The sequence below is a fragment of the Canis lupus genome, chromosome 30, assembly GCF_003254725.2.
Source record: "Canis lupus dingo isolate Sandy chromosome 30, ASM325472v2, whole genome shotgun sequence".
NCBI lineage: Eukaryota > Metazoa > Chordata > Mammalia > Carnivora > Canidae > Canis > Canis lupus.
In genome coordinates this window covers 29,571,284-29,586,041 of record NC_064272.1, presented here as the reverse complement: position 1 = coordinate 29,586,041, position 14,758 = coordinate 29,571,284, and the positions used below count along the sequence as shown (strand labels likewise).

The 14,758-nt window shown below is 47.7% G+C and overlaps 1 protein-coding gene across 17 annotated transcripts in view; it reads right to left on the bottom strand.

The window, feature by feature from the left end:
- The window catches only part of ANKDD1A (ankyrin repeat and death domain containing 1A), a 57,832-nt gene that overhangs the window by 8,554 nt on the left and 34,520 nt on the right, over positions 1-14,758 (bottom strand). For 4 of the 17 annotated variants that reach the window (XM_049104217.1, XM_049104206.1, XM_049104208.1 and 1 more), the window contains 5 exons: positions 13,639-13,737; positions 12,984-13,082; positions 11,877-12,047; positions 8,367-8,562; positions 5,268-5,399 (listed from right to left, as the gene is read on the bottom strand). In XM_049104217.1, the coding sequence (XP_048960174.1) occupies positions 5,268-5,399; positions 8,367-8,562; positions 11,877-12,047; positions 12,984-13,082; positions 13,639-13,737 (697 nt within the window). Of the gene's footprint in view, positions 1-1,868; positions 4,285-5,267; positions 5,400-8,366; positions 8,563-8,794; positions 8,934-11,573; positions 11,751-11,876; positions 12,048-12,983; positions 13,083-13,638; positions 13,738-14,758 lie in introns of those variants that run through there. The other 13 variants (XM_049104212.1, XM_049104213.1, XM_049104210.1 and 10 more) reach the window with 11 other exon arrangements.

Genomic DNA, 14,758 nt, shown 5'->3' with positions numbered 1-14,758 from the left:
GCTCATCTGCCCTGTAGAATTCCCCCACGGTCTCGATTTGGCTGATTGCAGCCTCACAGTGTCCTTTAACTTGTTTCTATGTCCCTGGTATTTCCCATGAACTGGTGGTTACATCTAGAGGGTCAGTTTCACATTCAGTCTTTTGGGCAGGAATACTTCATAGGCAAAGCTGTGTGTTTCCCATTATGTCACTGCAGGAGGCCCAGAACATCTGCTTGTCCCTAAGTTGTGAAGATTGCTCAGTAGATTCAGACGTTGTCAGCCAGATCCAGTCAGTCATTGGGGAATTCCACTGATGGTTTGCCTGCCACTGCTCATCACTGCACAGATGCACTATGTCATTAGAGGATGCAGAGCAGTAACAATAACTCTAATTTTTATTCTATTAACTAGAGTCCTCGGATTTAAGAATCTTCCCCTCATCAACTATTTGGTTTCACTGGGGTACAATTTAGACCAGAAAAATCAGCATCGATGCTTCTTTCCCTTTAAGTTTTCAGAACTTTGAGTTAACCATACTATTTCCAGTTTCATGCCCACCACAACCCTGGTTAGGCTGATAGTGAGATCATGGAAACAGAGACAAGAGATTTGTTCGGCATCACACAGGGAGGGGTGGAGCTGGCATGGCAACTTGGGCCTGACCATCCCTAAAACCAGTGATCTTTCCACGTAGGTTAGTGTGTGCTCTACCTTGTGACTTGAGAACAGTCTGGAGTTATGGAAACACCTGGTAAGCCATGAAGGTAGAGCTTTAATGTTTTTAACTCTTCGCATCTGAGGCTCCTTCCCAACCAATAGGGAACTCCTGTGGGCAGGGCCAGGCTGCACATGGTCAGCAGCCCCTTCCTTACCTGGTACAGTGGTGAACTGTGGGACTACCCTCTGCTTTCTTTTCAAATTCTCCCTGAGTGAGCCACTTCCTCCGACAGCTTCAACCACTCCCTGGCTCTAGGACCTGATGACTGCCATTGCCAAACCCAACTGATTCTGAGATGGCCTTGAATGCCTAATGGGCCCATCAGGCCAGCCTTCTACAGGCACACCCATGTCCCCACTGCCCAAACCTGCTCCTTCTCTCTTAGACCCGTCCTCCCCGTTCCCAGCACCACTGTGCCCCCAGATTCCCCAGCTAGAAACCCAGCCACCCCCATCTCCAGGTCTCAGGCTGAAGCAGATGCCAAGGTGAAACTTCGAGATGAGCCAGGTGGTTACTGAGGATCACAGGAAAGAGGTGTGGAAGTAAGCATGGTTGGGCAGGGGAGAAGCTGAGCTGTGACAGGCTGACCAAGCACTGGTGGACCACGTAGGAGGCTCTGGAGCTACGAGTGTCCGTTGGAATCGTCTCATCAGGGGCTGAAATAGCCAGGCCCTCCTGCCCCTCCAGCTCATCTCTCCTCTTCCTCCCATGCTTCCTGTGTTCCAACCATACCATTCCGCAAGGAGATAACAGCTCCGCACCGCTGTGCCATTGCACAGACTGTGCTTTTTGCTTGCAATGTGCTTTGCCCACTTCTGTCTTCTCTGAGAGCTTCTCAGACCTCCCTCCCCTTCCTCCTTCCCTTCCCCAAGGAAGAACAAATCCCACAGTTCTCCCTACACACACATAGCAACAACCACATGACAGCGCCTCACTGGGGTCCCAGCTCCTCCACCCCCCAACATCACAAACTTCCAGAGGGCAGGAACTGTGGCCACTCCACACTATAGTCTCAGCTCCCAGCAGACTGCCTGGCACGGAAGACAGTAAATATTGACTGGCAGTGGTGAGCCGAGTGGTATGGTTACACAATCAATCCACAACAGCTTGTCTGGCTTGAAATTTTGCCATACGTCTCCCAAACAAAAGGAATACGGAATGTGAAAGCTATATTTCAACATTTCAATTTTATTTAAGAACTTGTTTTTGTCTCAAAAAATACAAAATTCATTCCACAGAATTCATCCAAATAAATGGTCCTGTGTGATACAAAATACATTTCCTAAATGGAATAAATGCAAGAGAAGACTCTTCCCCCCCCTCAACAAAGCACATGCTGGGGCGCCTGGGTGGTTCAGTCAGTTGAGTGACTCTTGATCTCAGCCCAGGTCTTAATCTCAGGGCCGTGAGTTCAAGCCCCACACTGGGTGTGGAGCCTACTTAAGAAAACAACAACAACAACAACAACCCAAAACCATAGCACATGCAGAGGAAGGACATGGAGGTTCGTGTGCCACCCCTGGGGGTCTGAATCTGGCTGTGAACTCTGAGGCCTCAGGCCTACAGGTTACTGCCTGTAAAATAGGTTGGTTCCAAAGCCTCTTTTTCTTTCTTTTCATAAGCTTTAAGTGGTTTTTTTTTTTAAGATTATTAATAGGAACAGTTTTAAAAAAAACCCTGAGCAGGTTCCCATGCACCCCTCTGCACAGCATAGTTTCTGCTCTATTTCTTTGCATTAGTGTTAGTATAGCGTTTGCAGGTTTATCTGTAGGATAAATACCTCCTGGTGGGATTGCTGGGTCAAGGGGGAAGTGCATTTGTAATTTTGGCAGATAGAATGCCAGCCGCCTTTCAGAGGACAGTACCACTGTGTGTGAGCTCCCACCATGCATAGGTGATGGCTGCAGCCCCTCTTAGCTCTAATGTCTTTTATGGTCTCCCTCCCTCCCAGGACTCAGGCCCAGCGAGTAACTCTGTGGGGAGTTTTTCTTAAGACGTGGGCTCCTAGAGTGGCCACAGCAAGCTGTGCCACATGCGCGAGAGCTCAAATTAGAAAGAGCTCCCAGGGCAGCCTGGGTGGTTCAGCCTTCCGCCCAGGCATGATCCCAGAGACCCAGGATCGAGTCCCACATCGGGCTCCCTGCATGGGGCCTGCTTTCTCCCTCTGCCTGTGTCTCTGCCTCTCTCTCTGGATCTCTCATGAATAAAAATAAAAATAAATTTAAAAAACTTAAAAAAAAAAAAAAGCTTTCATGGAAAACTTGCAGGCTATCCTGCATAGATATTCTCCACATCTGTGACACCATGGTGAGGCATCCAGAGTCACATTTTCCACACTCTTCCTGGTGCAGCCAAGCCACCTGTGCTTCACTGGCACCTAAAAGCAAAGCTCCAGACCAGCTGTGCCACCCAATATGACTGCCACTTGCTACAGACGCCTATTTAAACTTCCAAAAATTAAAATTAAACTAAAAATTCGGTTCCTCCGTCCCACTAGCCACATCTCAAGTACCCAGTAGCCACAGGTGGCTAGAGGTAAACAGGGACAGCACAGATCTGGGTCACCACAGAAAGTTCTGTCAGATGGTGCAGCTCTGGACAGGTGACCCTTTGTATGGGGCTATTTAAAACTAAGAATGACAACTAAATGCAAGGTGTGATCCTGGACTGGATTCTGGTCCAGAAAAAGGACTTGAATGGCTCAACTGGCAAAATCGGAATAAGGTCTGAAGAGGAGTCAGTAGTATGGTTGGTATCAGTGTTAACTTCCTGGTTTTGAAAATTTAGCTGTATTATGTAAGACATTAGTACTCGGGGAAGCTGTATCGTGAAGCGTATTCAGAAATTCTCTGTACTGGTTCTGCAATGTTTTTTGGAAGTCTGAAACAATTTCAAAATAAAATTTTAAAATTAAAAAATTCTAAAAATAAAAAATTAAAATAAATAAAAATTAAAAAATTCTAAAACAAGAGAGAAAAAAAAAAAAGTGTGCCTCCCAGAACCATCACGGTGTACAAATACGCTTGGGAACAGAACAGCTATGGAGTAAGCACAGCATTCATTAAAAGCCAGTGAATGTGGGAAGGGTGACCCACTTTGTAAGGGACAGTTGGAGCCCTTTTGCCAGGTTGGGGAGACAGGAAGGCAGGGTTTGGCACCTGACCTCAATAGCTGATTAGCTGCTTCTCCGTCCTGAGCCTCCATGTCCTCTCTAAAAAGGTGCCACTTGCATCTCAGGGGACTGCTGTGAGGTTCCAAGAGCTGTAAAGGACCCTTCCTGTGGGAAGAGGTTACCTGCAGAACCCGAACCAGCCCCTGGACCAACCCTGGAAATGAGATTTCAAGCAGTGCCTGCTACTCTGGCACGACTGCCTGCTTTAATACAAGCAGCTGGAGATCTGTTAACAGTGATTTTTTTTTTTTTAAGCCCTTAAATGGTGGTCCTCTTCTGCTCAGTGGTGCCCATTCTGAGGCCCCATGCCTCTGGAGGTCTGGCCTCTCCAGTTACATGGCCATGCACCTGCTGGGGGCACTTGGGTCAGCATTTGCTTTCTTCCTGACGCTTTCTGCAAAAGAGAAGAATCCTATTGCTTCATGTTGCCTAAGCTCTGCCTCGCAGGGCTGGTTTTATGTTTTAATTGCCTGCCACTGTTTGTGTTAAGATAATTTCTCCAGTTTTCTGTTAATGGCGAAAGAATGGAAGCGAATAAAGTTTTACTGATTTTGGGGGAAAAAAAAAAGTGCAATAATATTTCAGAACATTTCAGAAGAAGACGGTCGTCCCTAATTCCTCCATCCTGAAATGACTGTTTTCCCACCTTGTCTGCAGCAGCGGTGACTTTACCCACCACACAGGCAGCTTTCCCTTCTCCCCTCTATACCATGCTACCCATGTTTTCACTGTTGGTGCCTGACACAGTCGTCGTTACTACTGCTGACGGCTTAACATCCTGTCCTGTGGTTGCCCCCAGAATGCATCAGGCCAGTGCACATTACTACGGTATTTAAGGTTCTTTCATCATGAGCTGATTTTATGTTTAATGAGGGATCAGTCTTGAACCTTTTATCTCACTTGCCTGATGATTCCACAGGGTGCTCAGAATCTCTAACCAGGCTTTTGGGATTGACAGACTCAAAAGGTGGTGATGGCCTCAGAAATATTTGACCAGATCGACCTGGTTCAACCCCTATCAAGCCAGTTCTGGCCCATACGTCTTACTGTTTGTGGAAAAGAAGCCTGCAGGCTGTTCCAGCCTTATTCCAAACTAGAAAAAAAAAAAAAAAAAAGTACAGAGGACCCGAGAGGAAGAGGTGATAGCATCAGTGGCTTTGCGGCTGTGAAGGTTGCAGGTGTCAACTGCGCCAACCCCCTCGTGGCACAGATGGGGAAATGGGGCCAGGAGGCACTGGTTTGTCCAGGGCTCTCCCTGAATTCCAGTAGACAAGGCTAGGCCCAGGAGTGTGGAAGATTCGGAGCCAGCACTACAGACCTGTGCTCTCAGCAGACCTCCGGGGGGCTCTGTCTCATTGTAGGGGGGCCATACAGCTCCGAACAGAGGACACTTACCAGCCAGGTCCCTCCTGTCAATGGCCACGAGGCCCTCAAACAGCGCTTTGCTGGGGTTCTCACTGGCTACGGCCACGCCATGCAGCCAGATGAGCAGCATCCGGTGGCCGTGCTCCTGGTAGCTCTTGGTGCCTGAGGACCACGAGGGGAGAAAGAGAAGGAGCCTGCTGGGCCGACCCTGGCAGAGCCAGCTCTAAGCAAGTGTCTGTGCTGTCCTGCACCACCTCCTGCACATGCCCAGGTGGGAAAGTGCTCACTGGAACCCCCTGGGACGCCTTAGGGAAAGCACGGACACTGGGTCCCATTCCCCTCCGACCTCCTTGGGTCTGGGTACACTGGGCACTGAGTGGTGTTAAGGCTTCCCAGGTGATTCCAATGTACAGCCACGTTTGAAAATAACTGTGTCGGGATCCCTGGGTGGCGCAGCGGTTTGGCGCCTGCCTTTGGCCCAGGGCGTGATCCTGGAGACCCAGGATCGAATCCCACATCAGGCTCCCGGTGCATGGAGCCTGCTTCTCCCTCTGCCTGTGTCTCTGCCTCCCTCTCTCTCTGTGTGTGACTATCATAAATAAAAATTAAAAAAATAAATAAAAATAAAAATTATAAAGAAAAAAAATTATTAAAAAAAAACTGTGTCGGAGGAGGAGGGTTAACTTGGTCCCACACCCTGTGACCAGGTCTGCTCTCCCGGCCGGCACAGCCAGCAGGGCCAGGTCAGCCCGCGCACTGGGTCCTGGGACTTTCTGGCCTCCTCTGGGCCCTCAGCACACACTTTCTCATGATGCTGCTCTTGGCATAGAGCTTTCATTTGGGCCATTTATTCACCATCCCTTGCCCCCAGCCCATAAAGTCCCCGTGATCTTTTACATTTCTGAAAGTTCTTACCTGTCACAAAGGTTGCATTTGGATATCCTGCTCTATCGCACTAATTGGTATGCAGATTTTCTTTTTTTTATGATAGTCACACAGAGATAGAGAGAGAGAGAGAGAAAGGCAGAGACATAGGCAGAGGGAGAAGCAGGCTCCATGCACCGGGAGCCCGACGTGGGATTCGATCCCGGGTCTCCAGGATCGCGCCCTGGGCCAAAGGCAGGTGTTAAACCGCTGCACCACCCAGGGATCCCTGGTATGCAGATTTTTGTCAGGTGTCTCTCTTTGCCAATTATTTGAGCTTTGTAAAGGGTTGAGTCTGGTTGGATTGGATCCTCTTCACTTCCCCCCCCCCCAGAATATTCATTTAAGTATTCCCTCTTTGGGGCGCCTGGGTTGGTTGGTTAAGCATCTGCCTTCAGCTCGGGTCATGGTCCTGGGGTCTTGAGATCAAGACCCTGTCAGACTCCCTGTTCAGTAGAGAGTCTGCTTCCCCCTCTCCCTTTACCCCCCACCCTCAACTCATGCTGTCTCTTGTGCTCTCTCACATACATGCTCCCTCTCAAGTGAATATATAAAATATTTTTTTAAAAATTAAACATTCTTTCAAGTGAACTCTAGAATCCTTTAGTCAAGTTTCAAAAACCTATTTTTGATTAAACCCAAATCAGGGACACCTGGGTGGCTCAGTCAGTTAAGCATCTAACTCTTGGTGTCAGTTCAGGTCATGATCTCAGGGCCGTGATCTTGGGGTTGTAGGATCAAGCACCACGTAGGGCTCTGAGCTCAGTGCGGAGTCTGCTTGGGATTCTCTCTCCCTCTCCTTGCCATTTGCTCTAAAATAAATTAATCTTTAAAAAAAAAATCAAATTTGGAGCACCTGGGTGGCTCAGTGGGTTGAGCATCAGTCTTCACTTGGGTCATGACCCTCGAGTCCCAGGATGGAGCACCACGTTGGGCTCCCTGCTAAGTGGGGAGTCTGCTTCTCTCCCTCAGCCCCTCCTCCTGCTTGTGCTCTGTTTCTCAAATAAAAGCTTTTTAAAAATCAAAATTTCAATCTAGTTTGGGAAAAAAATCAATGTCTACCTGATACTTTTTCTAGCCAGGAATATAGAATATCTTTCCACCCACATAAGTCTTTTTTTATAGTTGAACTAATTTTTATTGTTTTACTCAGATGCCATTCATATTTTTCATGTTTTTAGAAACACTATTCTAAAAAACACTTTCTAAAACACATTCATAAAAACATGAATATGTTTTTAGAAACACTATTCCAAATGGAATATCTTTTCAAAAATACCTCTGTATATTTTCCCCACTTATTGATGGTACATAGGAATACCATGTGTCTGTATATTTTATATTTAGCCATTTCACTGAATTATTTCTATTTATTTTAAAGATTTTATGTATTTATTCATGAGAGACACAGAGAGAGGCAGAAACATAGAGGGATAAGCAGACTCCTCGAAGGGAGCCTGATGTGGGACTCGATCCTAGGATTCCGGGATCACAGCCTGAGCCGAAGGCAGACGCTCAACTGCTGTGCCATGCAGGTGTCCCTATTCTAAGTTTTTCAATTGATTCTTCTGGACTTCCTAGGTAGAGGATTATAGCATCTGAAGCTAATAAATCTCTCTTCCTTTTCAATATTTACAGTCCTTATTTCTGTTTGTTTTCTGCCTTAGTACCAGGGCCAACATTTCTTTTTTATCTGAGAGGAGAAAGAGTGAGCATGAGAGAGGGGGAGAGGGAGAAGCAGACTCCCCACTGAGCAGGAAGCTGGATGCAGACATGGGGCTCTATCCCAAGACCTGAGATCACTACCCAAGCCCAAGGCAGACGCTTAACTGCTTAACCCACTGAGCCACCCAGCTGCCCTAGGCCAACATTTCCAAGCAGATATTAAATAATGGTGGCAACTGCTGGTCTCCTCCTTTTTATAGGGAGTACCTTTAGTTTGGTGTATGAATGATGGGTATCAGCTTGGGCTAATTCATGAAGAACATGCAGGTCACAGGTCAATGGGGAGGGAGAGGCAGAGAGCACAGCCTGAGCAAAGGCCTGGAAAGACAGGCACACAGGATGTTGGGGGTGGCATGTGGCTGGGCTGTGGGTTGCACTGGCTTCTCTCCTAGACACACAGAAAACCCAATACACAGGTGCCCCCACCCCTCCACCCACTGGTTGCTCTGAGGTTGTGGAGGGGGGGAAGCAGGCCAGTACCTGTCCACTGCTGCTCGATGGCGTGGACATGGGCGTCGGTGAACTCCCAGCAATACGCGAGCTTCTTCCATTCATGAGGCCGCAGGTCCCTGGAGGCCAGTCGCCACAGCACAGAGTGGAACTGCTGCCTTTCCTGCCGATGATCCTGCTTAAAGGTCAAGTTCTTCCCAGAAGGCTCCCTGCGCAAGGGGTGATCCTGTGGAGCAGATCCCAGAATTTCAGATTCTGCCAGGCTCCGGCAGCACCACAGGCCTGGGGTTTTGGGTCTGCTACTTTGATTTCTCACTCTGTGCCTTGCTTTGAATTCTGGAACCCCAGCTGCTCATACTGTTCCTCCATCCAGAATTCCTTTTCTCACCTGCCTGTCCCTTAACCGCATTGCCACAGTCAAAAGATCACCCACATGCCACCTCTTCCAAGAAGCCTACCCAATTCCTCTTCTTAGGGCACAAGAGCCAGCAGAAGGACTCAGAGGCTTTGGCTAACTCCAGTCAAGGCCAGGATCAGGCACTAACTAGATTTGCTGAATCCCAACGAGGAGAAGGGTGAGGTTACAGGATTCTTTCTCTGCAAAGCAGGTAATATAATGGGAAGTTACAAAGGAATTCTGTGGTGGCATAAGTTAAACCCACAAAAGCCTAAGTAAGCTCCTTTTCAGGATGTGAATACAAAGTTCTGGTTGTTAAAAAAGCCCAGGTGAGTCCTGGCGTCTGCAGCTGCAAATCTTAACCTCCTGGTCAACAGTGTCTGGCCAGGCACCTGTGACGTAATGACCAAGGAGACTGGCTCTCACCTGGGGAGGTTCCCAGCTGCAGCTGTTCAGTGGGATCATCCGGGAGCTTTAAGAACTTCAGATGCAAAAAAAAAAAAAAAAAAAACCTCCTCAGATGTTTGGGGTGTCTGGTTGGCTCAGTTGGTAGGTAGCACATGCAACTCTTGACCATGGGGGTGTGAGTTTAAGCCCCAAGCTAGGTATAGAGATTAATTTAGAATAAAAAAAATATTTTTTTATATTATTTATTTGACACAGAGAGAAAGCACAAGCAGGGTGAGCTGCAGAAGCAGGAGGAGAAGCAGGCTCCCCACTGAACAGGAAGCTCCATGCAGGGCTCCATCCCAGGACCCTGAGATCATGACCTGAGCTGAAGGCAGAAGCTTAGCTAAGCCACCCAGGAGCCCCAAAAGTACGATCTTTAAAACAAAACAAGGGATCCCTGGGTGGCGCAGCGGTTTGGCGCCTGCCTTTGGCCAACGGCGCAATCCTGGAGACCCGGGATCGAATCCCACATCGGGCTCCCTGCATGGAGCCTGCTTCTCCCTCTGCCTATGTCTCTGCCTCTCTCTCTGTGTGACTATCATGAATAAATAAATAAGATCTTTAAAAAAAAGTAAAACAAAACGAGCTACCAAAGCTTTGGTCCCTACACCAGCGATTCTGGTTAAATTAGCCTGGTGTGGGAGGGAGATTGGTCATTCTAACTGCCCCACTGTCTAAGCGTTGAGAATTTTTAAAGTCTAAAGTGTTAGAATTAAGCACAGAGAGGAAACCGTTCATAAAATTCTTGGTATTAATATTTTGGGGTTACATTTAGGAGCAATCTGTTGTATGCAAAGGGGCTGTAATGTTTCTGAGAACCCAGCATATCCGTTAAAGAGAATATCTTATGATTCCTATTGAAATTTGTTAATTGATTTTGAAATAGTGATTTTTTGAGAGGTTTACTAAACTTGTAAGCAATATTGGAATGTTTAAGATATTTAAGATTGAATTTATAGGTTTAATTTACTGGATTTACAAGGATAATTTAAGAATTTACAGGAGTGCCTGGGTGGCTCAGTTGGTTAAGCATCCAACTCTTGCTTTGGGCTCAGGTGATGATCTTAGGGTTGTGGCACTGAGCCCCATGGACTGCCTGGAATTCTCTTCCTCTCCTTCTGCCCCCACCTCCCTCTCTTAAAAAAAAAAAAAAGAAAAAAAAAAGAACATAGGAAGCATTCAAAGTGCTTTAAAAAATCTATTAAATTTAATCATTAGTTTAAAATGTTTAAGATTAATAAATAAAATAAAATAAAATAAAATAAAATAAAATAAAATGTTTAAGATTTTAAAGGGATTTTAAAGGGATGGCTCAGCAGTTTAGTGCCTGCCTTTGGCCCAGGGCATGATCCTGGAGGCCCTGGGATCGAGTCCCACATTGGGCTCCCTGCATGGAGCCTGCTTCTCCCTCTGCCTGTGTCTCTGCCTCTGTGTATCTCTCATGAATAAATAAATAAAATCTTTAAGCAAAAATAAAATTGAATCTTGATTTAAAAAATCCAAGTCCAGGGCAGCCCGGGTGGCTCAGTGGTTTAGCGCCGCCTTCAGCCCAGGGCCTGATCCTAGAGACACGGGATTGAGTCTCACGTTGGGGTCCCTGCATGGAGCCTGCTTCTCCCTTTGCCTGTGTCTCTGCTTCTCTCTGTGTGTCTCTCATGAATAAGTAAATAAAATCTTTTAAAAAATAAAATAGGGCAGCTCTGGTGGCGCAGCGGTTTAGCGCCGCCTGCAGCCCAGGGTGTGGTCCTGGAGACCCGGGATCGAGTCCCACATCAGGCTTGTTGCATGGAGCCTGCTTCTCCCTCTGCCTGTGTCTCTGTGTCTCTCTCTCTCTCTCTGTGCCTCTATGAATAAATAAATAAAATCTTTAAAAAAAAATAAAAATAAAAAAAATAAAAAATAAAATAAAATGAATTTAAAAGTTTAAGGAAAACTGGGTTTTGTGGGGTTTTAAGATTTTATTTATTTATTTGAGAGAGAGCATCAGCAGGGACAGAGGGAGAAGCAGACCCTCTGCTGAGCAGGGAGGGAACCCAAAGCAGGGCTCGAACCCAAGATCCTAGAATCATGACCTGAGCTGAAGCAGATACTTAACCTACTGAGCCACCCAGGTGCCCCAGAAAACTAGGTTTTAACATTTATAATAAATTAATTTTTAAAACTGAAGCAAATGCAAAAATTATTTTGTATGTATAAAAACAACCTCAAAGACATAAAAAAAAAAAACCCACCCGACCCCCATTTGCTGACAACTGGGACAGCATGGCCTCACATCTGCTACTCTTCTTCCCCAATTCCTCGGCAAAAATCACTAATCAATCCCAGCACACTTTCCTTCTGGCCTCTGAAAGTTGCCCGTATACAGCACCCCAAGCAGCAATTCCAGTCACCTGGAGATGGCAGTGAGCTGAAACCAACTTGCCACCTCTTTATTCATGCACGCAGGCGTGCGCCCATGCCTCCATCAAGCAGGAGCTACAAGAGCATCCAGAACTGTCTCCACACCGACAGGACCTCGCTCTGCCTGGTTTCAGTGCTCACTTGTCTCCAGATGCTCACAGACAACCCTGGTGGCAGGTAAGGCAGGGATTATCACCTCCGCGGAAACTGAGGGGGTCCCTGAATTGGTCAGGGCCGGGGTTCAAGGCCACTCCCTCTGCAACATGGAGGGACCACGTGCAAGGTCTCAGTACCTTCTCCCGCTTGTAGAGGCGATCAGCTTTTATGATCATGTCCACCAGGCTGGTGTGGTTGCTGCGAGCGGCCACGGCCAGGGCAGTTTTCCCTTGCTGCAAGGAAGAGGGGAGGCCAGGGTTGCTACCGGACAGGTGTAGGGTGGCCTGTAGCATCGGCTGCAAACGTTCCTGCCCAAAGAAAGCAGTTTCCAGCAGTCTACACTGAAGAGCAGAAAAGTTTCCTGGGCATGACAAGGGGTGTGGAAGGCACAGGTAGAGTGAGGCCATGAGGGGCAGCCCGGGTGGCCCAGGGGTTTAGCGCCGCCTTCAGCCCAGGGCCTGATTCTGGAGACCCGGGATCGAGTCCCACGTCGGGCTCCCTGCGTGGAGCCTGCTTCTCCCTCTGCCTGTGTCTCTGCCTCTCTCTGTGTGTGTCTCTCATGAATAAATAAATACAATCTTAAAAAAAAAAATGAGTCAATGATAATTCCAGCAACTGCCTCTTGTTTTTCTTTAGAATTTAGGAAGTCTTAGAGCATAACAGCCTGCTTAACTCCTCAACATCACCTGTGAAATAGGGGTCACCTGCTCTGCTTCTCAGATGAAACCAAAGCCGGGAGAAGGACTGGGTTCCTCAGGTCACGTCTGCCCGCCCCACCAGGCCGCTGGCTCCAGGCCTCGGGCACAGGGCTGGCCTCAGTCCCTGGCATGGTGCAGGGAGATGGAGGGCTCCTCTGCACACCTGGCTGGCTGCCCTCTCAGAGCAGGGAGCCCCTCCAGGTCTAGCCCGAGGGCCAATTCCTGCCCCCAACTCTTCCCACACTGTCCTCGGGATGCGCCTCGTATGCTAGCCCCTTCCCCTCATGAGCCTGTGACTTCCTTGGCCTTATACCAAGTCCTCAGCTGGTCTGGAACTTCTGGCCTCCTGAAGGAGCAACCACCCCAGAGGCACAAAGAGCCAGGAAGCTTCCCGATCCCTGTGCCACACGTAGGGGGCTGTGGGGTGGTGATGTGCAGCTCCTCTACTCCTTCCTCTCCCCACCAGATGACTCAAGGAGCTCAAAGTCTGAGGGGCCATGAGACCAAAGACAACCACATCCCAGTTCTGGTTGGGAGCAGAGGTACCTTATCTCTCAGGTTTAAGTTAACCCGCGCGATGAGGAGCATCTCCGCTATGTCCTGCCTGGCGTGCTCAGCAGCAAGGTGGAGGGGCGTCTGCTGCCTCTGGGGAAGAAGCCAAGGGGACAGAGGAGTAGAACAGCACGTACCAGTGGCCCAAGGCTCAAAGTCAGGACAAGTCCAAGATGGGTACACTCCTAACTAGGCTTTAAAAAGTCTCTAAGAAGCTATGAGAGAGAGTAAGCTGGATTTAGTCATAAATCTAATACCAGAGAAAACAAAACAAGAAAAAACATGAAGAACAGAAAAAAACACCACTGGCTAGCTCACTAAGTCAATCTCTGTAATGATCCTAATATATTTCTTCTAGTCTTTAATGCAGGATGCTTTTGGTTTGTTGGAAATGGCTGAACGTGGGAAGATGTTTACTGCAGTGTTACACAGACCATGGCAACAACTTGGAAACCACCAAAATGTTCAAAATAGAGGAATGGTTGATGAAATGACGTTACCTTCAACAAATATTCAAAGAGCTTTTTACAAGCTCAAAAAGTAGTTTCTCAACTATGAGCCATGCTAGGAGATGGCAGCCAAGCCCTGCCAGCCTGGGAGGATGCCCCAGGGGCTCCCTGGGGCCCAGATGGTTTCTGCAGCCACTTACATTGTCGGTGGCATCCAGGTCACTGCCAGCATCAATGAGGAGCTGGACCAAGGCAGGGAAGTTGTGCTTCACAGCCAGGTGCATAGGAGAGGCGCCCTGCTGGGGAAGGAGACACGGATCCATCAGTGGGTCCCTCCCAGGACTGCCCAGCACAGCTTGGTAGGTTGGAAGTGGGAAGGGGTAGATAGATATAATGTTTCTAGGTTTGACCCTTCTTGCTCCTCCAGGGGCATGGGTGGCTTGAGGAATCTATAACCACAATAGCTGAAACCCTGTAGTTTCTCTATTCTCAAGGTGGGTGGAAGCCTGAAGACCAAGTTTGAGACCTTGTTATACCAGGAACTCCTATGTGACTGCAGACAAGTCATTTCCCTTCTCTGCTACTCTTCACCTAACGAATGTTTGCTAAGGTCCCTTCTAGCAACACTTTAAAATTCTCTCAGTGAATCCACACATGAACCTAGGAAGTGTATATAGGAATGGTGTTATTAGTATTTTCATCTTAAAAACAGGAAACACTGAGACTGAGGTTCAGAAGACCTAAGTGACTTGCCTGATAGCTAATAGGAACCTTGTATTATTGGGAATTTCTCCCCTCAGCACCCAGATAGGTGCCTGATGACTCTTTACCCATGAAAGGAATGAATGAAAGAGCCGGCTGGGACCAGAACAGAGACCTCACAAGTCCAACACACCTCCAAGGCCTTGCTCAAGGCTGGAAGACTCCTTCATCAATGGTCCCCTGTGATCCCTGACCACATGACAAAGTGGAGCTACTGCCTGCCACAGCATCCTTCTCACTGGATATAGTGACACATAAGTAGTGGAATAGTACAAAGCCAATAAAATCAATGTTGGAAAAACATTCATATATTGAGTATAGAATGATTACAGAACTGAGGACGTGCGCACGCACGCACACACACGACACAAATGTCCACTAGCAATGTCTATGATCCCACAACTGGGAGATCATGACCTGAGCTGAAACCAAGAGTCAGATGCTTAACCAACTGAGCTACACAAGCGCTCATAAACACTTTTTAAAAAAAAGATTTATTTATTTATTCATAAGAGAGAGAGAGGCAGAGACCCAGGCAGAGGGAGATCTGATTCCGGA